Source organism: Morone saxatilis, unplaced genomic scaffold (genome assembly GCF_004916995.1).
Source record: "Morone saxatilis isolate NCDOM2014 unplaced genomic scaffold, NCSU_SB_2.0 Contig3, whole genome shotgun sequence".
Taxonomy (NCBI): domain Eukaryota; kingdom Metazoa; phylum Chordata; class Actinopteri; family Moronidae; genus Morone; species Morone saxatilis.
In genome coordinates, this window is record NW_023339873.1 from 7,114,828 (window position 1) to 7,139,387 (window position 24,560).

Sequence of the window (24,560 nt, forward strand, 5' to 3'; positions counted from 1 at the left end):
CAAAGGCAGCAGCACATACTGGCGTGCTAATTTATACGAAGAGGAAGAAAGGAAGACCTTCGTATAAAGAAACATACAATTCTTTAGGTCATACAGTCTAGGGCTTGTGGTTTGTATTATTGTTTTGGAAATTGAATTGAGCTGAATGATATGGTGTCTTAAAATATAAAGTTGATGAGTAACACAAACCCAGATAAAGTGGTGGCTTATTGTCACATGTGTGAATAAGATGTGTTTTTACTATAATTTGTTCCTGGAAAATATGAGCCATGCACAGCAGCTGGTGCTGAAACAATGTTGCACCATCAAGGACTACATGTTGATTTCAACTGTTTCCCACAAGCATTCAGAAAAACCAAGTTATTTCGGGGTGAATGAGGTCGTATTTTAAAGGATGAGGAGTTATATTGTTTCATTACATTATGTTTCTGTGTTCATCCTAATCTGTGTCTCACACTGGGGTAGTTGAGGCTCGCATTTAACAAACTAATGACATTTGAAAGGTAATTACTGGAGCCTTTGCAATTACTGGAAAGCTAAGCAATTAGATTTAGCATTGCCCTCACAGGGCTGATTGGGATGATTTCTGTGTTGGGACTTCTTACGCTAGAAATGGAATTCTATTTTTTACCTTTCAGATCTGTTTTAAATTAATACTTCCATTCCTTTTTAATTTTATTTCCAATGACTTTTTATATTCCACTGGTCAAATCCCACACAGTTGTGTTTTTCTTCCGTGTTTGTATGTGTGTGTGTGTGAGAGAGAGAGAAAGAGAGTATGGAAAAGCATTGTCATGGGTGTGACCTAAAAACATCACACAATACATTCAGTGTCCCGTGATGTGGAACACTTCTGCCACTTCTATTAAATGGTAAAATGTGTCTATGGCTGAGTGTGCCACATTCATACTGGGCTCAAGAGAAATTATTTACTGGAGGCAGAACTGCTGCAGCCTAAAGCAATATAATTATAGCTGTTCTCTCAAATAGTGCATACCTGACCTCCCTCTGATGAATGCCTTGTTTAAATGCCCCTCTTTGTCTCCCTAATTACCCCCACCCCCATGTCTCTCTCTTTCACTTTACCTTGTATTTGACAATTTGGAAACAAACTTCCAAAACATTAGACGTATGCTCTCTAGTGGTATGTTCTGGGTAGTGCACTTCAGTACCCCAACCAATTCACATATATAGTTTGAGTGATGCTGAAATCACATTTATGCTCATTATGCAGTACTATTGGTGGAACTATTCTTTGTAAATGTTTTATGTTTCCACCCTGTCTTAAATATCTCTCCTCAAATCACACCTCTGACCTTATACTTCTACATTATTCATTCTCCATAAACGAGGGGTAGTTCAATTGTGTATTATTTTGTCACTTTTACAGTCCAATTGCATTAGTCATATAACAAATGGATGGTTTATCTGCATATAATTGTGTGTACTTCTCCCCAGAAGGGTGTCCTGCGCCCATCTGTGACTCCATCAGCTAAGATGCCAAAACCACACACATCATTAGCCATGGCTTGTGTGTATGCTTCTATCTGCAGTATGTGTACATTTGGTTAATTACATACACACTTATCTGACTTGCCGTAAACAAACAGTAGTTTTATTCAAGATTAAACATTTAGACGACCACAGAATAGATGAACAGGCATTGGTTTAACACAAGGCTGCTTTTTCTGCTGCTGTCCCAAAGACCCACTTTTAAGCAAAGCTTTAGCTTAACAAATTTACATGTATTTCTATGTATACAGATGTATGTCTATATGCCTATAGATATGCACACATACTGCATATACATGTATACACTGTACATAAATACATAGACTGTCAGTTAGTCTCCTGCATAAAGTTTGTATGCCAGCAAAATGTTAACCTGGGTGTGGTTTCTTGTATGTGTAGAGTTTTTTCAAGACATCAATGGTACTCTGCATATTACCTATTGTTTGAGCTGCATTTATTTATAATGTGGAAAATTGGTAATATATTCTATTATAGTAATGTTGTGACCCTCTAGACCAGAAGGCAGTGTTTCCAGTGGGTCATCATGACCAGGAGCAGAGCAAGAAAAACCCCGGTCTAAAAAATGGCAGCAGACAGACAAGTCCAACCAACTGAACCTGACAAAGGCACCAACAATACACAGATGTAATCTCTTTTTTTAAAAATACACACATCAAATACAATATACTGCCTTGCAAAGAGGCAAGAAAGAAGAGGAGGAAAGAAAAACATGAGAGTCAATATAAGAAACAAAATTGCAAATTGTACAATTACAGTGGAACTGTACATATGGAAAGCATAGACTATATTTCATCTGTCCACGCCTGCTGACCTCCCTTTGGAATGTTAGAGGGGATCATTTCTCTGGTGGTAAATGTAGGCAGGACTTGAGAGAATGCATCTGGCACTGAAGGTTGCAAAAGTGTATGCAAGAGGCAGTAGATTTCCACAATCCCCCCTCACCAGTGATTTGAGTAAGACAGAGGGAATAGAAAAAAAAGAAAAGTTGGTGGATGGAGAGTGTTAGACGAGACTCAGGATTAGCACCAACTTCAGAGGTTTTTGAACTGCGTGTCTCCGAGCATAGAAGGTGGGGCTGTGTGAATTTGACAACAAGGATGAAAACAGTGTGACGATGAGATGATGGTGATGGTGTGTGGGTGAATCAGAGGCATGGGTGAGCCTGGGGGGGGAGTAGAAACATTGGTGGAGTTGGATCATCGACCAAGACCGTCAATGGCTTCTACTGAGCCAACATTTATTTCAATAGGCTTTCAGGGCTTTGAATCGATATATTGTATATGCACGATTTGTCTTGCTAGCGACATGCAGTTTTAAAAGGGTTGACTGGTTCTTCCTCTAGAATATGGCCTATTTTTAATACAATATTTACTGAAAAGCTTGGGTACCTGGGCACAACTAAATACTCTACATTGTTGTCTTGCTGGAGAGATTTAAGGTCCCCAGAGAGCATCTTAATTTGTGAGAAAAGTCTATTCAGATGCCCTACCTCTTTGTCTTTTTCTGTACTATTGGGCCCCAGGTCTACGGACAAAAAGTCAGGGGTTAAACTGGGAGCGAGCAGGACAGAAACCAGCAGCCGACCAACACAGTGAAATTACAGTATCATCAGATTTTATTTGGTTCATAAAGAGACAAAAAGCGTTTTTTTTTTTCCTTTACGGTGAGCTTAGCAAGCGCGCCTCTTCTCATCATTGTAGAGCGAATCCCAATTTAACCCCTGGATTTACATTCATGTGAACGTGATAGCGTATAATAAAGACCTAACAAGTGACAAGACAGTCAAAACAGTTGCAAGGCTTCATGCAGTGCTACCTCATAAGATTTACATTGATTCTACTGTTGTGAGAGCAAAATTATTTAAGCATTTCTAATCATTGTGCAATGGTCTGTCATGACTCTATGATGATAAAGTAAGTGTATCCATCTTATTTAAAAAATACAAAAGCTGTGATCTTCATGTACATGTGTCACATATAGTATCTATGAGAAGCTAATGTGATTTGTAATATGTTCACTGTTCTAATTAGCCTCATTGTCTCCGTGCGGATTTCTTTTAAAACTTAATGCACATCTCTAACACTGCCAATTATTATGAACTGTTACTGATAGAAAGACTTGTGTGACTAAAGATTTAAGCACATATGAGTCTAAGAAAGCACAGACACTTGTAATGATTGTAACGCAAATCTGGTAGTGCTTACAAGCTTACATGCAGTTAATGGTTGGAGATGATATAGAGAACCAAAAACAATAAATACATTGTATAAAACATAATTTCATATCAATATATTAAAATACTATTTAAAATAATATCTTAGACAATATTGCAATATGAAATTGACCGATAAATAGTTGGTAGGCCTACACAGAGAAATATATATATTTAAGTATCTGTGTCCTTCATAGCTTGCTGTTTTGACTTAAATGATTTAAAGTTTCCAGATTTTCCCGGTGGGTAGCAGTACAATCCAGAGAGCTAATACATTTTCTTTTTTCCCAACAATAATAACAATGAACTTACAGTACACAGTCCCATAATAAAGATATACATACTGAATACAATATAAATGTCAAGACAGAAAAATAGAAAAATATCAATAGAAATCAAAAGTCAAATACATATCAGAGAAAGTATACAGAGTAAAGTGTACTTATGAGTCTGTGGTTCTTGTTGTTGTAGCTGGAGCTTGTATTGGCTCTCATTGTTGGTATATTGGCTGTGTAGCTGTACTTCGGTTTTTTGTTTTTTTCCAGTCCTGCACCACAACACACACACACACACACACACACACACACACACGCACTCCCACACAGCACACCCAAAAGGTTACACACATCTGCAAAATACCCCCCCCTGACACATGCAATTTTGGGCACACATGCCTTGGCACAGGAGCAGGGCTTGGTGCACTCACCCCCACACACACACCACACACTCGCCGACATACACATGCACACACAGCTCACATGACCGTGCAGCATTTGCAGGTCTGTTTCTTCTCCTTTTCCTTCTCTCCATCTTCTCCACCTCCATTGGCCTTTTCTTTCTCCGCCATGCTCCCGTTGGGTGGAGCCTGCTCTTCTGTGGCTCCCTCCCCTCCCACTTTGCCCTCCCCATCCTCGATCACAACAAACTCAGCCTTGACGTTGCCATCTACCCCTTCCATTCCCAAGGCTGTGCGGGTCTCCGTCTCCTCTTCAACGGTCTTGTAGCCCATGAACACAAGGGTAACAGGGTTGTCTGCGCTAGCCTGGTCAGGACTGGGACCCAGCAGCTTGGCCTCAATCCCTGTCACCTCTCTCTTGGGGGTCTGACCAGAGGTCTGCACTACTCCATTTTCACCTATAGGGAGCACCAGAGTATCATTGAGAGGTTAGAAGAGTGCAAAAAAGAAAGAGGGTGGTCAGGGTATGTCAGAGACAAAGAAAGAAAGGAAATATTGTTTCAATTACCTCCGGAGGAGAGGAACAATTTAATAGCGCAAATGAAGAGGCCATTATTAGCTCAGTCCCTCTTTCTGACACAGGTGTTCAGGCTGTGTTGCCATGGTTTTCTGTGAGATCATATGTTGCCATGGGTACTGAACTTACCTCCATTTTCTTTAACCACACCTTTATTGGCTGGCACGTCTGTCTCCAGTTCTTCAATCTCTTGCTCCAGCCTGACTCAGAAACACACATACATGGAAATTAATTAAAATTAAGCTGTAATTTCTTTACACCACATTGACTATAATATATCTATGGAGTGAAACGTTGTGTATGTGACCGGTCCTACAAAAGAAGATTATCAGGATGCAACAATGCCCTTAAACCATCTGGCAATTCCATTTGTAATTAGGGACAATATTAAAATACTGACCTGTTGTTCATATGCTTTCTACCTACGCTTGGACATGGCACTCAGACATAAACAGACTGGAATGTGATTTGTTTCTCAAGTTAAAATCACAAAATCGCAGTTATTCTTGGGTTTAATGTTTGATTGAAATTGCATTTTTTGAGATTTGCTTCAGTTTGGACACTCTACTTGGATGATACATGCAAAACATCTTCATCTCTGTTAGCTGACTGTGGCTGCATTTCAAATATTCATGTCTCTAATGTTGTCTTCTAGTGCAACATAATATGCCATATTCTATTATTAATTGTTATTAATTAAGTTGTGGCTTGAAGAATAAGAGGATACATCTTAACTTGTCTGCCAGCTTTCAGTTTCGCAAAAACCACTGCCATAACCACACACATTTGACCTTACAAATAAAATAGCATTCTAGACTGTCTGTTTCAAAGATCAGACATGCAGGGTTTTTAGATGCTGACCTGAGGATGACCTGCTCCAAGAGTTTGGTCTTCACTTCATCCTCTTGCAGACGCTTCTGAGTCTCCTCCTCAGCTGGAGCTCCGTCTAACAACCAGCGCTCCCTCAGTGCCTTCGACTGCAAGAGGACATAACAAATATGGACATGTTAAATAAGTAATATAATTTATTTCATGTTACAGTGATACAGTGATAAAAAGAAGAACACATTTCATTAGAATTGCCCTTAACACCCCTGTGTGTTTGGTGTATGAGTGTGTATGTCAGCTATAATGAAAATAGCACAAGCAGGTAGAGGACTTTTGATCATGCGTCTCTCATCAGGAGCAGTGGATTAATGAATTAGCAGTAATTCAATCTCCCAAAATGCTGCATGTTTTATCAGTGTAATTTCTTTCTGAGGAGATTAGTGGCACTTTCACTAAGGACGACAAGCCCTTTAGCTAATCTACAACAAAAATCTACCAGTGAGCGCGTCCAGCCGACTGCTGCCTTTCACTGATTCTGTCACATACTTTAACTGCTGCCAACTTGTTGCTGCCAAGTAGACTATGGCACCCAGCCAGAGCATCAAGGCTTCTGGCATTGAACAGAAAAAAATCCAAACTAAGATATAATTCTCCTATTATACTCAATTGAGCATGGGATTGGAACTCCAGATAATTCACGGAAAGATAAAAAACAAAATAGTTCTTATCTTAAACCGCATCAAACATTTCCTGGAGGTTGACAATGATTACAAAAATATCTTTCGGGACTGGAAGTTGAGAGCACAGACTATGACTAAATTCCCTGATTGTAAACTGATAGTCTCATTGTAACTACTGAAGATAAAGTTAATTAAATGACAGGATAATTAAACTGTAATAAACAACAACACAGGAATATAAATGTATATGTTTTGTTCTGAGGTAGAATTTTCACTTTATAACTCACCTTCCACTTCTTTCTCTTCTTTTCAATATATGTTTACTTCCCCTATCAATTACATAACAGCCCTGTATTTTGACTCCCCATCCACATTCTCTCTGGTAGATAAGCTAATATCAAAGCAAATACTTGGCATGCTTTGAGGTAAATATAACAGTGTGTCTTACTCGCAGCTGTTAGACCATGCAGCGAAAGACAGCCCTGCTTGGCCGTATGGAAAAGTGCTGGAAAAAGCTCTTGTTTTCACGAGTTGGACTAAAAATCTGGACCTGCGCTTGATGTGAATTCCTCTCCAGTGATGCAACAAGAATTTCTACAGCAAAACTCCCCCCATTTTTTTCCCCTTCTCTGACTCGACCACCACCCCTTCCTCCTTCTTGTATGCATCTATATCCATCATAAAGTTCATGAACTTTTTGGTTCCTGCATTGAATAAGGTTGTAAATGTCAGGGTGTATTTCCCTATATTTTAATCAGTGTTTATCTGTTTTCATCTGTTAAAGCGCCTGTTGTTCTATATATCTTTCCCTATTGAGTAATTCAGCTTAGACACCCAGCGCCACAGAGCTTTACAGCACACACACTCACATGGTGTAATTCAACACTCTTCATACCCCAGCATGGTCTCTTGGGCACTGAATCTAACCCTTGCTTCCCTCTCTCTCTGCTCTTTCAATCTTGCCACACCCTACTACCCCAACGCCTGACATCACTTAATGTACTCACTCATGCGTACGCAAGCACACGCGCACACACACACCAGTCTGCGCGAGTGGTCGTAAAGCTGGAGCGCTGAAGTTACGTATCTCTCCATTGTTCTTTGGAGTAAAAGCTGCTAACGTAGCAGACAAAGGGCGGAATTGTGATACAGGCACACACACAGATACACACACATACACACACATCCAAACGTACTGGGCAGCTGTGTGGAAAAGAGCTTTATTTCAAAATAAGTGTAGCTTCTTTCCTTCTACAAATTGACATTCCAAAACCTTTTATTATTTGGCAATATATGATTCAGGTTCTCCAGAATAATGTTTATCCAGTCAATGTTATTATTCTTTGATTTGCCCAATGCACATTTACATTTTACCATATTTTAAAGGAATAGATAAACATATTGGGAAACAAGCTCATTTGCCTTCTTGCAATGAGCCGCATGGGAAGATTGATACCATTGTTATGTATGTACGGTAAATATAAAACTCAAGCCAGTAGATGGCTAGCTTAGCTTAGCACAAACACTGAAAACAGGGAGAAACCGCTAGCCTGGCTCTGTCCAAAGGTAACAAAATCCACTTCCAGGAAGTTACCGGCATATCCCCCCTGTAAAACTTGTTTTTACACTCTGTTTTTATATAGATTAAACAAATGAGATATGAAATGAGTTTAAGAGGTGCTGCAGTCAGATTTGGTTAGCTGTTTCCCCCTGTTTCCTGTCTTTGTGCTAAGCTAACAAATTGCTGGTGCTAGCTTTACTGTACGTTCTCATCTAACTCTTAAGCAAGAAAGCAATTAGCAACCAAGCATTTTCCTTTAAAAGACGTGAGACCGTATGTCTAGCGTACATGTGTCAGAATATTACAAATGGAAAATTGTTAGCATTGTTCAAGTGTATACTTTTAATAACTTTGTAGAAGTATGCCAGTGGTAAATGGGCATTTCATTGTTTTCATATGCTCCCCTATAAACTGCTGTGTTTTACATATTTAGATAACATAAGATCTTGACATTCAGAGGTTTTAATTAAAGGGACCACCAGATGCTGCAGGCATACTCATATCTGCTATGGCTTGCTAATTAAAAACAGAACTCCTATGAATGCTTTCTGTGTTAACAACGCTGTATTACCATTTTGGTTGTGACAATGTGTGTATGTGTGTGTATGATCATGCATTATGATTTAATAGTGGGGCAGGTACACCGTTATAAAATGTGGTGTGTAAACTGAGACATTTATTGGGTTTTCCACATGAACACCACCTCTGGAAAACCATACTTGCTGTGGTTTGCACAAAGAGCCTTCTAATGCTCCTGTACAGCATGATTACACTCCCCCTCTGTGTGTCAGTGTCTATGTGTGTGCTGCATCTATGTGTGTATGCGTGCGAGACGAAAGTGGGGTGCGGTGGGTGTAAGAGTCGTTTCCTGTTGGTGGGAGTGGGACAAAAATCTGTTTCCTTTGCCAAAGCCCTCTGCATTGTCTGAGGCTTCTGTGTTCTTTTATGAAGCAACGCACACAAAAACGCACACGCACACACACGCGTACAGATACACACTTACAAAGATTTGCTCTGAAAATAGAAAAAGTGGGAGCACGCAAGGCCAATAGCACCGGTCACAAGCACTTTTGCCACCAATGCACACACATCTACACACCACAACCTTTGCTCGTATCTGTGACCTGCTGGATTGTCCGGGGCTGAAATAGCTTTGATAGTGCTGACACATACACTGACAGAAGCCTTGGCTCTGATATAATGAGTGTGTGTCCACATGCATGCAGAATTGAATGTGTGTGTTTTTTAGGGAGTGTGTGTGTGTGTGTATAAACAGCATGTGGAGGAGCTGGTGGTGTTATCTGTTGTCCATTCTGAACATTCCGTGACAGCAGTAGTTAGGGAGTATCTCACTATGTGGGACTGATAGATTTGAAAGGAACTGTTGAGTTTAATTTAGTTGTTTGGGTGTCTAACACTGATCACTCGTAGAGCATAATTCCTGAAAATGCAGAACTAACCGGCAGTTTTTCTGTGAGCTTGTTTCAAGTTCTGGTAATAGTAAAGGAGAGGCATGTAACGGATTAATGTTACACTTGGAAAGAATTTTATTCATAAATACATTAATCTTATCAGTGATAGGGCTCCAGCACATTTCAAACAAGGTGGAATTGGAGTGTTCTCAATGTTAAATACAGTGCAATTATACCAGTTCACTCACTGCAACTTGAGGTCGTTCTATGCACGCAAGATGATGGTGGAATTTGCAAGTCAAGGTGAGGGTGATGGAGAAAAAAATAGTACATATATACAGTAAAATTCAAACAACATGAGCTGCAGCTGCAGTAAAGTTACAGCTAAGATGCTTTGAGCCGATCCTGGTATTGTTTTTCATAGCGACATGAGCAGCCATGCCAGCAAAAAGACAAAGGGATGGTATAGTATGTTTGTCCCTAACAGGATGGGCAGATTTTCCTAGGAACAGATGAGGAGTTTGGGTTAGGAGATGATTTAGGGTCAGGATATTCTATAAAGTGCAATCAAAAGCTTATAGTGTTTGCCGTAGTAGTGTACTGCCACGCTTGAAGACTGAAAAGTGTTAGAGAGGGCAGACCTGACATGACATGGTGTGTTTTTGTTACCTTAGAATGAGCCGTTTTTATTTACAGAGGGACTGTGTCCTCTTCTACAGAGTCCGCCATGTTTGTACAGTAGCCCAGAACTGACAAACCAAACACTGGCACTAGATAGGGCTGTTCGCATTTTTCTCATGTTTTTCTACTATCATAGTTTCCCCAAAGCGCTTGAAAGTGGAGGGTGAAGCCGGAGAGTTACAACTACACTGCTAGATGCCACTAAATCCAACACACTGGTCCTTTAAGTACTCCAATTACCATATGCATTAATATGATGTTCTTGAGGGGTTGTGCATGATACTTGAAGCTGTGCAATGTGGGAAATAACACTTCTTAGTTCTTTCAAGGACCCGATTGATTTCTTTTAGAATGATTTTCATTCTGGTGTCATCTGTCTACATAAGGCTGAACAAACTCTGATTGTGTCCTGTGCATAATGCGGCGAATAAAGCTCAGTAAGCTGCCTGTGAGAACATACCGGTGTTTTTTTTTTTTTTGATGTGAACTGCTTGCTTAAATTACAAAGTGAGGCTACAATAAAGAAGAGCGTCCTAACCCCACTAACCCCGTCCTAACTGTACTGTTACTAACTCAGGGAACTCTAAACATTAACAAACACTCCACTTGTTTTCAGACAATATTTTACATGATTTAGTTTTTTTTTTACTTTCAAAAAACACAATTGCACCAAAAAGTACAGTATTACAAATACAGCATGTGTACCTTGAGATGCTGGAGTTGTCGTCGGTCGTCATCCAGCTGCCTCCTCTTGTTTTCAATCTCTGTCTGCCTCTTCCTTTTCTCCTGTTACAACACATATATATTATGATTACTCTGCGGGTGCATTATTAAACAGATGTTTTTAAGGAACACCACACGTCCTCAATAAGGCTGGGTACCAAATTAATTAGGCATTACTGAAACTATTTTATGAGCATCAATATAAAAATATTTTGAATACCCAGCCCTTGTCTTTAATGGTAGCGCTGATGATTTAATGGTGACTTTTGATGGCTGAGTACATAATGTTTTAAGCTTATTTAATTGCTCAGTGTGTCTGCAAAAGAGTAAAGAGACAGACGTTGGTATACAGTTACTGTATGCACTATATATTTATAGGCACATATTATTCACACAGTTATCAGGTTATAAACAAACCAAATTCAAATGTGTTTCAGTAAATGTCTCCCATACATTATGAATGTTTTGTGAATGTTTTTCACAATATACATAATTATACTGGGCAGAAACCTGGATATTATGTATCTGAAAAGATAAAGAGAGAGGATAAAACAGACTGACTGAGGATGAAAAAGCAATAGAGAGAGAGGGGAGAGAGCAAAGGGAAGAGAGACACTGAGAGACAGAAAGACAGACAGAAAATGGCATTGAGCTGTAGCTACTGCATTAGCTTTTCGATGTCCTCTAATGGGTGAAGGAGATGGGATCTAAAAGGTTGAGTCATTAAGACGGGCGGCCAGATCCTGACAAGCAGCAATGATTGGTTGTTTCTACAGCCATCAGTGTGCCCTGATGTGCCCTGACTCCATATATGTATGCGTATGTAGATATAACTTACAGCGATGGCCTGGAGTCTCTCCTCTTGTGACACCTCAGCCATCCTGGAGGAAAGAAAGGGAGATAGATTGAGGGAGAAAGAGAAAGACAGACAGAAATAGAGAGTTATAACCACACATGACCACCAACATCAGACATTACACGCAGTGACAAATAACTCTCCTTGACCGTAGCATTCGCTCACCAGGCATTTACCTTCTGACGACTTCCCAGTGACTGAGGTTAAATATCTGTCTGTTTGCACTAATTCAGTGTCTCTTTCCTGTCAAGGAGAGTCAGTGAGCACATGCTAATGTGCTAGCAGGGCTCTGCTGGAGATTCCTGCTCTAATAGGTTCCAGACCAGAGCTCCAGGATGGAGGATGGACGGAAGCATAGCTGAAGCAAGAGCAGAGAGACTGCGAATGTTGACCGACTGAGACATGAATAAAGCTATCACAGTATCAGGCTTCTTCAAAAATCATATATCTTGCATCAAGTTTTACATCTTTTGCCGTAGTTAATGGCTAACGTAATATTTTCCAAGTAGAAAATGATTCATGACCTCTCACATCAGTCAGGGATTGGCTGAAATCATCTGAATTTACATTCCTATATAAGGAGCCAATTTTCACTGATGTTGTGTTGGAATGTAAATACAAGGGCACAGCTTTCATTTCAACTTTGGAGGGGGACATTCACTGGGGAGTCTTCAAAGTCATAGAGAGCTCTGTGTTCTTAATGGTTTATATAGACTATTTTGATTATAAAATAATCACTGAATTCTGTTTTCAAGCCAAAATGTCAAACAAATGTCACAATTCCAGCTTCTGAGTTGTAGAGATTTGCCGCTTTCCTTTGTTTTACATCATTGTAAAGTAATACAATGCGTGATCTTTGGGCTTTGGACTGTTTGTCGGACAAAACAAGACGTCACCTTGGACATTTTTCACTGTCCAAAAAGACCAAAAGATGAATTGATTACTTGAAAGTAAGTAATAGTGAATACAGTTGCAGTCCTAATTACAAAACCACAAATTTATTTTTAAGACAAATGGATGAGCTATGATTTAATACCTCTATTTGAATTTATGTATGAGGACATCAATTTCTTAAAAAAGCACACGATACTTTCAAGGATGGCTGAGATGGTCTTGGTCACTTGATAAAGTTGATTGATTACAAAATGAGAACTATAAGGACTCTGTGTCAATATAAAATTACACCTTATAGAATTATGTTGCTATAATATCAAGGATCTCTGGAATGTAATAAGCAATATAGCCCACAAGTGTGGGCACTTAGTGTGTATAAATTGCATTGGTAGCTCAGGACCTCTCTGACTCTGACTAGTGTCTCAAGCCACAACATCTTAGCAGCGGGTGCCTTTTACAGCCTGAACTCAAACTGCATCACAACACATATGGGATTCTCATTTGTCTGCACTGGTCCAAACCAAACTCTTACAAAAGAGCTATGACAACAACAAATCTATGTCACTCCCCACCCTCCCCTCCTCAGTGCTAGTAAAGAATGTGGTAAAATTATTTGATCGTGTGACTCCTCTTGATGAGTGGCCAGAACACCAACTGTAACTGTTTAAATTTTCTTGCATCATTTCCCAAAGAAGTGCTCATAAAGTTTGGATTGCTGTAGGGTTGGTCTGATTGTTACACGTTTTATTTCCCCCCACAAAGGCATGCAATGCAATAATACTGGCTCCTCTCAAAATATAAATAAGCTTACATTTTCATTGTCATGCCTCTGTCCAATCACAGGAGCTTAAAAGCCTCAGAGGTGTATGATAGAAGGACACACTGCAAAATGCAGGATTTATGGACATTTTCTGGCACAATTTTATTCAAACACCACACTGCTCTCTTGCTCTCCCACTAAGCCACATCATCACATGAAGACCCTTTGGAGAAAAAGTAAAACCTCAATCATCTGATCAACCCCTAAGTACACACACAAACACACACACAAACACAAACATAAACACACACACACACATACATTGTACTGTCTAGACACATTCTTTCTAATTTTCGCCTTTTCTACTGATCCAGCACAAACAGGAAGAAAGAATCAATAATAAAAAAAGGCTCCAAATTCAAAAGTACATTATGTTGCTAACACCTTCAATCAGCTGTTTATGTTTATGTTGTATATTGACAGTGTTTTAGTACTTATTTCCTCCCTAGAATCTCCATCCCTTCCCAGCCCTCAGGTTACAGTGGAAGCATGGGCGGTTAGCTGACTGAGCATCTGGATCAGTTCATCAGTGGTATGAAGGAGGCCTGCAAGCAGCGGTTGACCATCCTGACCTGGGAAAGGTCACAGTGAGCATCAGCAGAGATGAGGCAGAACACACCCACAGCGTAGCTATGGCAGGTGAAACTGAACAGAGACTGGTAGTACAGAAAGAATGAGTCACATGTTTTTTCTATTAATGTTAATTACCTTTTTTAGATAGATCAGTTGTGAAAATAATAAATAGAATAAACCAGCATACACTGTAAATCACAACTTTACTTAAATGTTTATAAGCAACAGGTTGCACACAGAACCTATGTACACCTGAACCTATTTTTTCTCAGTTCAACAGAACTTTTTAACCATATAATTTGTGTTTTTTGAACGCTGAATTCAATGTCATATTTACAGGGAATGTATAGCTTACAGAATGAAATGTAATTTTACATAAAAATAACATAATATTTTAAATTTTCCAGCTACTAATTCGTTAGTGTAATTAAGCAAAATCTTTGAGCAAAGTTTTGCTGACATAATTTTAATGCTAGTTTATGTCTTGAAGTGTTAACACTTATAGATAATGTTGAACACACATTTATGAGTATCCAGTTAGAACTGGTTATCTATTGACCCCAAAACCTGAGTTCTGGGGTCAATACCAAAACAATCACCCTTGATTTCAGGAATGGAAGTTAACTGAAGGTCACATGATGACAAGTGAGTCAACTCTATGACAACTGAGATAACTTTATTAGCTGTATACTTTGTCTAATCAAAAGTGTGAAAATAAGGAATTATCTAAAAAATACATAAAATATGTATTTCAAATCTGACCAATTCCGGTTTTGGTGCTACAGAGGTTTGATACCCATGCCTAAACTTAAAACAATGTAACTGAAAACAATCAACTGTCAACAACAGTGGAAAAATCAGCTTTGTGACTCTGTGGGTTGTGATTAAGAATATTCAGTTCATGCCAAAGTTAACAGCAGATGTCCACTGGACCAACTGGGAGTTAAGTGCTCAGATTTTCCAAGCTTGTCACACCTGAATTTCAGTGCTAGCCCTGCTTCTCTAACCTCTAGGCTACAGCTGTGATGAATTTTTAAGATGTATTGGAAAAAATATGTCCACCTTGGTGGAACATTGAGGGGCCCGTGTCCTGCTGCCTCTCTCATAAATTATGGACAATCAGGGAGAAAGGAAAGCAGACACAAAGACAGGCATCTTTGCAGCATAGTTAGAAGAGTAATTACATTTATGGCTGAGAAAGAAAGCCATCTAGGGAGGACGGCAGTCACTCACAGAAAGGCCAGCAGAAACATATTGAAACAGATAAATATAATAGATCAACAACAGCAATCAGACAGGACTGAGACAGGAAGTGATCTTAGCCGGCAGACTTACATACAAACAGCAAACTAAAACTAGGGATGTTTTTGTCAATATGTCAAGGCAGGTGCGCTGCCGAAGAAGTCAAGGAAACGGACTAATGACCAGCCCTATTCCCTGTTGAGTGCACTGCTGCTGTAGCCTTTCCAGGAACACATTAGCTGCCTGCATAGAGCACCAGCTAATAGCATTGTGCTCATGGTCCTCTGGCACCAGCAGTCACTTAACACACTCTCTATTTGCACCAAAAAGCCCTGAAAGTGATTACCTTAATGCTTACGGAGCTAAATGAATAATAATCCCACTGAGCATCTTTGTTTAGGGATATCATGTTGATATAAAACCCAACCTGGATTTACAACCCTCCTTTACAAGGTGAGAAAAAATGGTTTTCCTTTCACTGAATTGGCAGGATAGACCTTCCTACAACATTGCTGGTTTGGGGGTTTCACCTTTCATTGTACAAGATTATTGTCCACAAAAACATCCCTTTTGAATCTTCTAAAAGCATGTTTTTGAAAAGGAGCAGTTTGTTACAGCCATCTGCACTAATATGTTCTGAAAAGTCGGTTAAGAAACATTGTATGAATTATTTATGCTACACAGTCTGGCATTGAAAAGGTCAGCAAGTACATGCTGTACTGATCTGTGCACGATACTTGTACACTGTGGCACTCTGGGACAGACATGGGCCATCCATCTATGTGTCAATCTGTTGGCGGTAGTGGCAGACTACACCAGGTCTCATCACCACTAATCTGGGATTATTCTAAACAAATACCACAACAACCTGGAATTGGACGCCGCGATTTATTGAGTCTGATCCTGCCTCCCACACTCACACGTACTCAGATGCACGGATTGTTTTTAAAGCTTGTTTTTATAGCATCTGTGCTTCATTAGATAGTAAACACGTCAATGCACAATGCCTGCGCTGATCTAACACCTACAACACTGCAGCCATATGGGATGTCCCTTGGCTTGACGAAATGGCATTAACAAAAACATGAAAAACAGGAAGAAAAATATAAGAATTCTTATGAGGAGGGTTATTAAACTAAGACATCTTATGTCAACAAATCCCATTAAAGACAAAAACTAACAACTAACAGCTTATCTTCCTGAGCTGACGACCTCCGTTGTTGTCCAGAAAATATTAAAAATACATTAATGAGCCCCCGCCCTCACACTGGATGACATGTTGCTTCTTAAGATGCACAATTTTGAGTCCCACTGCCGTACCAATCAAAGACACTACTCCTATTTGCACAAGACTACAGCGCCCAGCTGTCTTTCAAAAAACTGTATATTTCTCCATGACCTGCATGACCTGTAAAGATCTTATGTTCAGTAGAAAAGAAGGAGTTTGGGGCTGAGAGCCAAAGACAAGCTGAAAAATGGACTAATACTTGTTGATTTAATTCTTTATGGGGTTTGTTGACTATGCCAAAAAGAGTATCATCGGTCTTATCCTTTAAACTGAACCATTAATAAATGTTTTACTGATTTGAATACTGATACAAACATCTGTGTACCACATAAATGAAGAAATGCTGAAAGCTTGTGGGCCAATTAGTGAAAAGTGAGGCAATATCGTACAGTCAGAGTAACAGGTATATTATCAAGCCAAACAGGCAGACGAGACAGGTAACCAAGCAGAAAAAGTAAAAGGCAGTCTTTCTAATTTTACACCATACACAAATGAAAACAAATTAACTTGAAAATTACCTCTAATGGCTTCAGTTTATACAATACTGGCATATAGCCCTTCTTGCCTTGTGAAAGGGAAATGCGTTCACTCAGGTGTTACCTCATAACAGCAAGAACCTTTTAACTGATATTGTGCAGCCCTAATGAATCTCCCCAATGCACACACAAAAACAAACTCGTGTAGATGAAACAGAGAGGCAAAAGAGAGAGAGAGAAAATAGAGGTAAAATAGAGGTTAAAGACAAATTAAATGACTAATTACTCACTATTACTTACTCTTAAAATCTGGAAAGATCCCAGATGTGAAGAACAGAGTTATTTCTGTCTATTCTTGAATGAGCGTGTACAGACACACACACTAATAGATACACACGCAATAATACTGCCTGGCACAAAAATGCTCCCTCTTCAGAAAGAATGATGACATGTGAAAATGACTCTTGGGCTTAATGACCCAGAACCTACATTTGAAAACTGAGAGAGTCTGTAAGAGGAAACTAATCTCAAATCCCCTTAACACTCACTGTGTTGGAGTGGCACTTCTTTCTCCTTCTCTCTACTCCCCACTTCCACGGCTTCCTTCCTTCGGGCCAAAAGAGCACAGGGACAACAATACTCCTCCCTGCCTTTCTGCCCAGGCCACACACACATACACACACACTCATCCCAGGCCAGCACACACACCATGACTTCTCCAGCACCACACATGCAGCTCTGCATCCTTGTATCTGAGGCACAACACAAATTCTGCCAAATGTAAACAGCACGGTGCCAATAAAAACTGGAGGAAGTCCGCTGAGGTCACATGTTAGTATTTCAGGGGTCAGAGGGTAAAACTTCTTTCCCCAAGAGGTCACCCATAAATAACAGTTCTGTCAGTACAGAAGAAAGTGAAATACTGTGTAACAGCATGCTGACAGGACAAATGAGATGCCACACACAGACTGAGACATGTGGGGTGGGACGAGGAGGTCAGAGAGGAGTGAGAGTCAGTCAGAACTGTAAAGTTAATACCCTAATGCAAACAAACAAAGATTTAAAAAAAATTGGAAAAAAGTTCTCATATGATTTAGTACTGCACTTACAAAACAGCCTAAATAAAGATGCAGAGGCTGAAATATCTTTACGTTTATTATAGTTCTTAGCTCCAAAAATGCTGGATCCTAGAATACCCTTAATACATATACAGTAAATAGCATTTTTTCATAAGACCCTCAAATAAATGCCACCAGTTTTTACACAGCCTTTGCATGTAACACTAAACCCTTAGTCCTAAAAAGTTGTGGTTTTCCAGCTAACATAACTCTTGTGAGGACTATTTTGTTTTGTTGTAACTGTTTTGTCCATACCTACAGAATTGATCTGGATGTGTAAAGTCAGTGCAAAGCCCCTTGAAGGCTGTTATACTGTAACTTTCTTGTGGCAATAAGATTCGGTTTAACTCCTTGACAGGGATAGTCTGCATCACCCAATTTCTGTAACTTTCTGACAATCATACAACCATGCCGGCTTTTGATAGAAATTGGCTATGTGTGCATAGGTTTGAAAGTGTGCCTTTGTGCAAGCAACAAAGGAGAGGCATGTGTTTGATGTTTTTAAATTGTAGTGGCATAACTGGAGATGTCGCTTACAATTTTTCCTTGACGGCATTCATTTGTACACAAAAAAAAAAAAACGCCAATAAGGTGTGGGGGATAGGGGCTTCAGAGGACAACAGGCCTTTTTCACAGCAGCTATTTTGACTTGAAATATTAGGGTAAACAGGTGTTACCAATGATATTAATTATGGTTCTGTTCCATTCAGGTCCAACTGAGTCACGGTGCTTGCTAATGTACATTCTGGCTCACTGGAAAAGCCCTGCTACACTAAATGCAACAGAACCATAATTAGTATCATTGGACACAGCTGTTTTTACCCTACCATTTCATGTCAAAATGGCTGATGTGAAAAAGGTCTTTTCAGTAGGCAGTATACAGTTCTCACATCCCTTCCAGAAACCACTTTATTGTGCTGCCTCTTGTAAGGCTGAGACGACGTCCATCACTTCACCCTTCCTCTCTCCTCCTCATGGACTCGCCTCGTGCCAGCATTTCTTCACTTGACCACACTCAACCTTCATTACTTCCACAACAATAAACCTTTACACTGCAAATCTGTTGAGTTGCGGTCCTTGCTTGTTATTTTTTATACATCCAGGGGAAGCATGCTGAGTCTACAGCCCTTGTGACACCTTATTGATTGTGTCCGTGTTTTGATTACAGCCACTTCATGCAGGTCAGAACACAGGTTCAGCTTGTAGACGTCAGGAAAACATGTACCCAGCGTCTTCGATGTCACAGATAGGTCTGTGTTGGGATGTTTGAAAGCGTGGAGTTTGGCTCACTGTTAAGATTCAGAAAATCCGAATCTGGGCAACAGTGTGGAGCAGCAACCACCAAGACCTTTAAGATCCACACCTGGTAACCAATCTCTTCTGATTTACAGGCTTGTAGAAGGAAAGGAGCCAAGTAACCACAGTACAAAGAGTACATGCAGAACTAGCAAGATGCGGTTGGTAGGTTGCGAGCTTCTGGCTATGGGAGGAAAGGAGGAGATAAATTGACAGATAACAAGCGTGGTTAAAGATTTGACAGTGTATAGCAACATCACAAAGCTGCTAGTTCAGCAACGCTAGACCTACATTCAAAAGCAAGTAGAGAACAAATTAAAGACCCTGAAAAGAGATTACACAAAGGTCCGCGACCACAATACAAACTGCAATGGAGTGGGATGCATATGCTGACTTTACCACGCTGTAGAGCTGACAGGAAATAAATTGGCAACTACTTTTTCATGCAAAAATGCCCAGTGTTTACTGGTTCCAGCTTCTGTGAGGAATTGAGGCTTGTTTTGGTCATACATGATTTTAAACAGAAACTCTGATGGTTAGTTGAGTAGAACATGCAATTTGAGGTGCTTGAAATGATAATAAATTATTTTATAGACAAGACCATTAATCTAGGAAATAATAAACAAATGAATTGATAATAAAGACAATCGTGAGTTGCAACCCTATGACGAAGCAGGGAACAAGTCACTTCAGAACAGAGACATTTTGGATTCAGCTTCTGGCGGCCATTAAAGGAACTTTATGTCTTTAATGTTCTCACAAGCCTTAATTTGAATGTATGTGTAGGCATTGCAGTAAAAAATCTTGGTTGAATACACAATGTCCTGGGATAAGAACATAAGTTGGTGGTTCAAACTATTGACTTTCTGTAAAAACAATGTACCCGCATTAGCATCAACATGACGTGCTGACAGCACTGATTTTATGCTTACAGACAGACACTATTTCTATAGTGGACGGTCTCTAGTGTCCTGGTGTAGTCTCTGTGTCTCTCTGGTCAATCAGCACACTCTATATATCCGGATATAGGAAGCCTATGCATTATTGCCGCAGCCTCTCAACGTTAACACAGGAACCATTAGGCCAAATAGGTGCCTTCCCTTATGGCAAGATCTCAATCCCCACTTAAGGCTCTCAAGAGGCTCAGGAATTGTTTATACTAAGTATATTTGTCCAGTATCACACTGTCCAATCTCTTCAGGGATTATAAAAAGAACTATGGGGACAAGACATAATATTCATTCTCCTCCCTTCCCTTAAACCAGATGTGAATGTGTGTAAAAGTGTGTATGTGTATGTGTGTGTGTGGTGTTGGGTTCAGGTTATCTACAGTGCAAAAAGATGGATGATCCCTCTCTGCTGCTTATCAATGGTGCTTTTGATATCATCTTTGAAACAACTCTGGTGATCGTCATATGAGCATGTGGGTGTGCGCGTGTTTCAGGAGCAGTGCATAAGACACACACAAATGCACAAACACATACTGTGCTGAGCACATTTCCCTCTGAGATTAAAATGACTTAGAGGCTAAAAATGACAGTTTATCAGAAGACAGACTATCTGCTGGGAAGAAAGTGAAAAAAACAAATCCTCTCTAGTCTTATCTGTCGTGACAAAGCAGCAAGGAGGGGGGTTTGTAATGAGAGATAGTCTGAAAAAAATGAAAGGAAAAGTGACTATCCAGGAGGAAAATAGGAGGTGGAGATTAATAGTAAGAGAAAAAAGACAAAAAGGGCAAGGTGGATTGCATCGCATTATCAAATATCTCATATTTCTACGATCAGCCCAGATGTTACTCTTATCACTCTGTAAGCTTGTTAAGTAAGCTTTCACTTTTTTTTTACCCTACAATACCATCTTTCAGCACAAACCAGTCACTGTAAGGGCCTCTGTATTGCATGACATTCATTTTCCTCGACTTGCATGCTGATGTGATTTTATAACCACTGCATAGATGGTTTCTTAATGACAGCAAGGTCAGTTAGGGTAATTAGTAATATCCATCACTCTGGGGCTACTTGCTCGGGGCAGGATATGAACCCGTGAGAGGCCTGCTGTCCTCTGGTAATGATGTTGTACCAACTATTTCTGCCACTGAGATGCTGGCAAACTGCAATCAAGCAACAGCGGTGGTAGTGCGATGTTAAAAGTGAAATATTTTCTGTCACCTTTAGTGTAGAAGTTACCTTTTAACCCCCTAGCATTTTCATTAAACCTGTTTTTTTAAACATTGGCTTTTAGACTTGGGGGCAAGAAACAAGTGGAAACAAGCTCCTATTTATAGGGCCTACAACCAGCAGATACGGAGCTCTTTAAGCGTTCATTTGGAGATGAATTTTGGTTTCTACTAACTCCCAAAAGGGAAATATCTTGATTTAAGTTACTAAAAGTTCCACTATGTTCACCATTTAAGTTGGGCTGAAAGATGCTAACATTTTCTGTCCAGCTAAAGAGAACTGCAGAGTTTGGGGCACATTCTCTGGGACTTTGCCACTGTAAGCGTCATCTTTCACATACAAGTAGTAATGTGATCAATTGTTAACATAAAGATATTGATTATGGCCACTTTAATGGCTACTTTTTTTGCATTAATATCAGCAACAACAGTCTGATGTCACTTGGATGTCCTTCACCTATTTAAGCTGTGTTTATCAGAGCAGTTAATGAGTCTGCTCTTTTAGGTCTTTCACGTTCACTTCAAGGAGTGGCTCGAGAAAAATGGTCATACAGTTTTCTCCCAGGACTGCTCAGTGAGGTTATCTGTTGGAGCATTCAGAGCTTCCTAAATGGCACTTTAACTGTAGTTAGTTGGTAGTAATGGCTGTCACTCGTTCACATGTCGCCTCATTTTTCACTGACAGTCCAAGATTAGGATGAATGACCTTCCGGTTACCAGCTCATTTCCCCTATCTAAATTGGTGAAAGCAGATCCATCCCAGTGCCCAGCCTGCCTGGCCAGGAGACGGCCATTTACACACAAACACACAAGCACACAACATCCATTGTTTTTTCTCGCATACATGCAAAGACAGACTAAAATGCACACACAAAGCTGCACATGCAAACACACAAAGACATATAAGCACACAAAAACTCACACACAGAAATGTGCCTGTCCAGAGTCATAATGCCGCATGATTGGGTGGACAAGACAAGTGCTGTCAGCTCTACTGCGAGTTGCTGACACAACACAGAGCAGCCAACCGCCCGACCGACCCTCAGCTCACATGCTGCCAGGCTGAGGCCTAATGCGGACTTAACATGTCTCGCTCATACAATAAAATGACACATCAGACAACAAACAGCGTAGAGATGTGCTAAGTGATATTGTCATTTTTCCACTGTCATTTGTACAAGTGCACTGAAAAACAGGGCATCATAAAGTGTCCAATCTCGTACTTTTTTCTACGTTTCTAAAATATAAGTATAACTGTGACACAGTACAGAAGATTGCATCAGAGAGCCCAAAATGTTGCCAGTGCTAAATTCACTTCATTCCTTGCACTTATCTTGACCCTGTAAACATGCTCACTTTGGCTCCTTTTCAACAGCAACACTCATATTCACACCTGGGCTGTCACCTCAGAAGAAACTGTCACGGAAGAAGAGTCAATCGCTTTCACTGCACTTATTTTCCCACCATCTCCAGGAATCAAACAGGTGTCACCACAGCTATGTGGATGAATAAAACAAACAGCTGATGTGCTTCGAGGACTCCACACGAATCCTCTCCCAAATGCAAAGGGGTGTGTTATATGCTATCATCATGAACTTGGTGGTCTTGTCACACAGGGCTGAGGAGAGAAAACAATGGACACAAGACCAAACAAAAACACTCTCTTTGTCTGGTTGCGCCTACACCTGCTGTGATCAAACATAATTACAAAAACAGAGTAAAATCAGGAGTCGGTCCACTCGATATTGTTCTATTCAGAGACAGGAATAGACACAGAAAGGAGAGCACACACACACACACACACACACACACACACAAGCCTACGTGATATTCTGACAGGGCACAGGAGCCAGACTCTATCACCAGTGGCAACCTGAGCTGAATTTCGGGCTAAACCTCAGGGATGCACTAGTCTCATTCTCTGGTATAATAAACCAAACTCCCTGGTGCACTGCACGGTGTGAATTCCAGACAGGAGTATGTAATGGCCAAGGCTTTTTTTTTTTTTACAGCTTTTTTTCTTCTTCTTCTTTTCTTTTACAGCTAATGCGCGCCATGTTGGAGCAGACTGCTCACATCACAACACACCACAGAATACAGAATACCCCGTTTACTCTCCTCTCCTCCACAGCCTGTAGCCAGTCAGCATCTCTCACCCATGCAGTGACGGCCATGCACGGCTGCTGGCGCCACTGGAAATTCACCATCGAGGCAAAAAAACAACAACAACAACAAAAAAACATCCTCGCAAAACAGATCGATGTTACATGATGGATCATCAAAAGCGGTTCGCGTAAACATGTCGTCCCGTTACACCTGTCGGTCTGGCTGTGTCATGGCTTGGGAGTACAGTACAGTAAAGCGGGCCTTCTGGGCATATGGGATGTTGACATGACACAATAATGCAGCTATTTCCCTCCCCTGTTATTCCCCCCCAAACCAGCGCATGACTTTATTGCCAGCTTGTTATGGCACATTTACATTTCACGTTCCCCTTTGAAAGATGCTGCGCCTCTTGTGATTAGTTGTAACCTCATACGAATGCAGCGATCGCGTTTTACAGGAAGGAAATTCACTGGTACAGATATTTAACGCTAATATTTTTCTATTTCCCCCCCCCCAACCTCCCCTCCCGTGTCTCCATCCCTCTGCCCCGTTCTGTCATCTCCCTTTCCTGTCCGAGTCAAAGGATGCTGCCGGGCTGGAAGCTTAAATATTGCGCCGCTGCACAAGCAGCCGCTGGACACAACCACCAAAAGCAGGTCAGCCTGCGGAAAACAACCGGGCACAAACCGCGCACACCGCAAATCACGACTTACTCAGTTGCAGATCCCTGTCGCTTCCCGCCACAGACGTCTTCCAAACAGGGTGTCTCCTTGTTTATCTCTGAGCGTCAATTCGGAATACTCTAACACCCCCTTCCTCTCCTCCTCCTCCT

At 40.4% G+C, this 24,560-nt stretch overlaps 1 protein-coding gene across 1 annotated transcript; it reads right to left on the reverse strand.

Moving 5' to 3' along the window:
* Nucleotides 1-4,456: 4,456 nt before the first annotated feature.
* Nucleotides 4,457-24,560, reverse strand: palm1b (paralemmin 1b). Its single transcript, XM_035674744.1, has 6 exons — nucleotides 24,442-24,560; nucleotides 11,722-11,764; nucleotides 10,866-10,946; nucleotides 5,860-5,975; nucleotides 5,128-5,198; nucleotides 4,457-4,879 (listed from the first exon to the last, which is right to left on the reverse strand). The coding sequence occupies exons 2-6, from the start codon at nucleotides 11,761-11,763 to the stop codon at nucleotides 4,500-4,502; spliced, it is 690 nt and encodes a 229-aa protein (XP_035530637.1). The 5' UTR covers nucleotide 11,764; nucleotides 24,442-24,560; the 3' UTR covers nucleotides 4,457-4,499.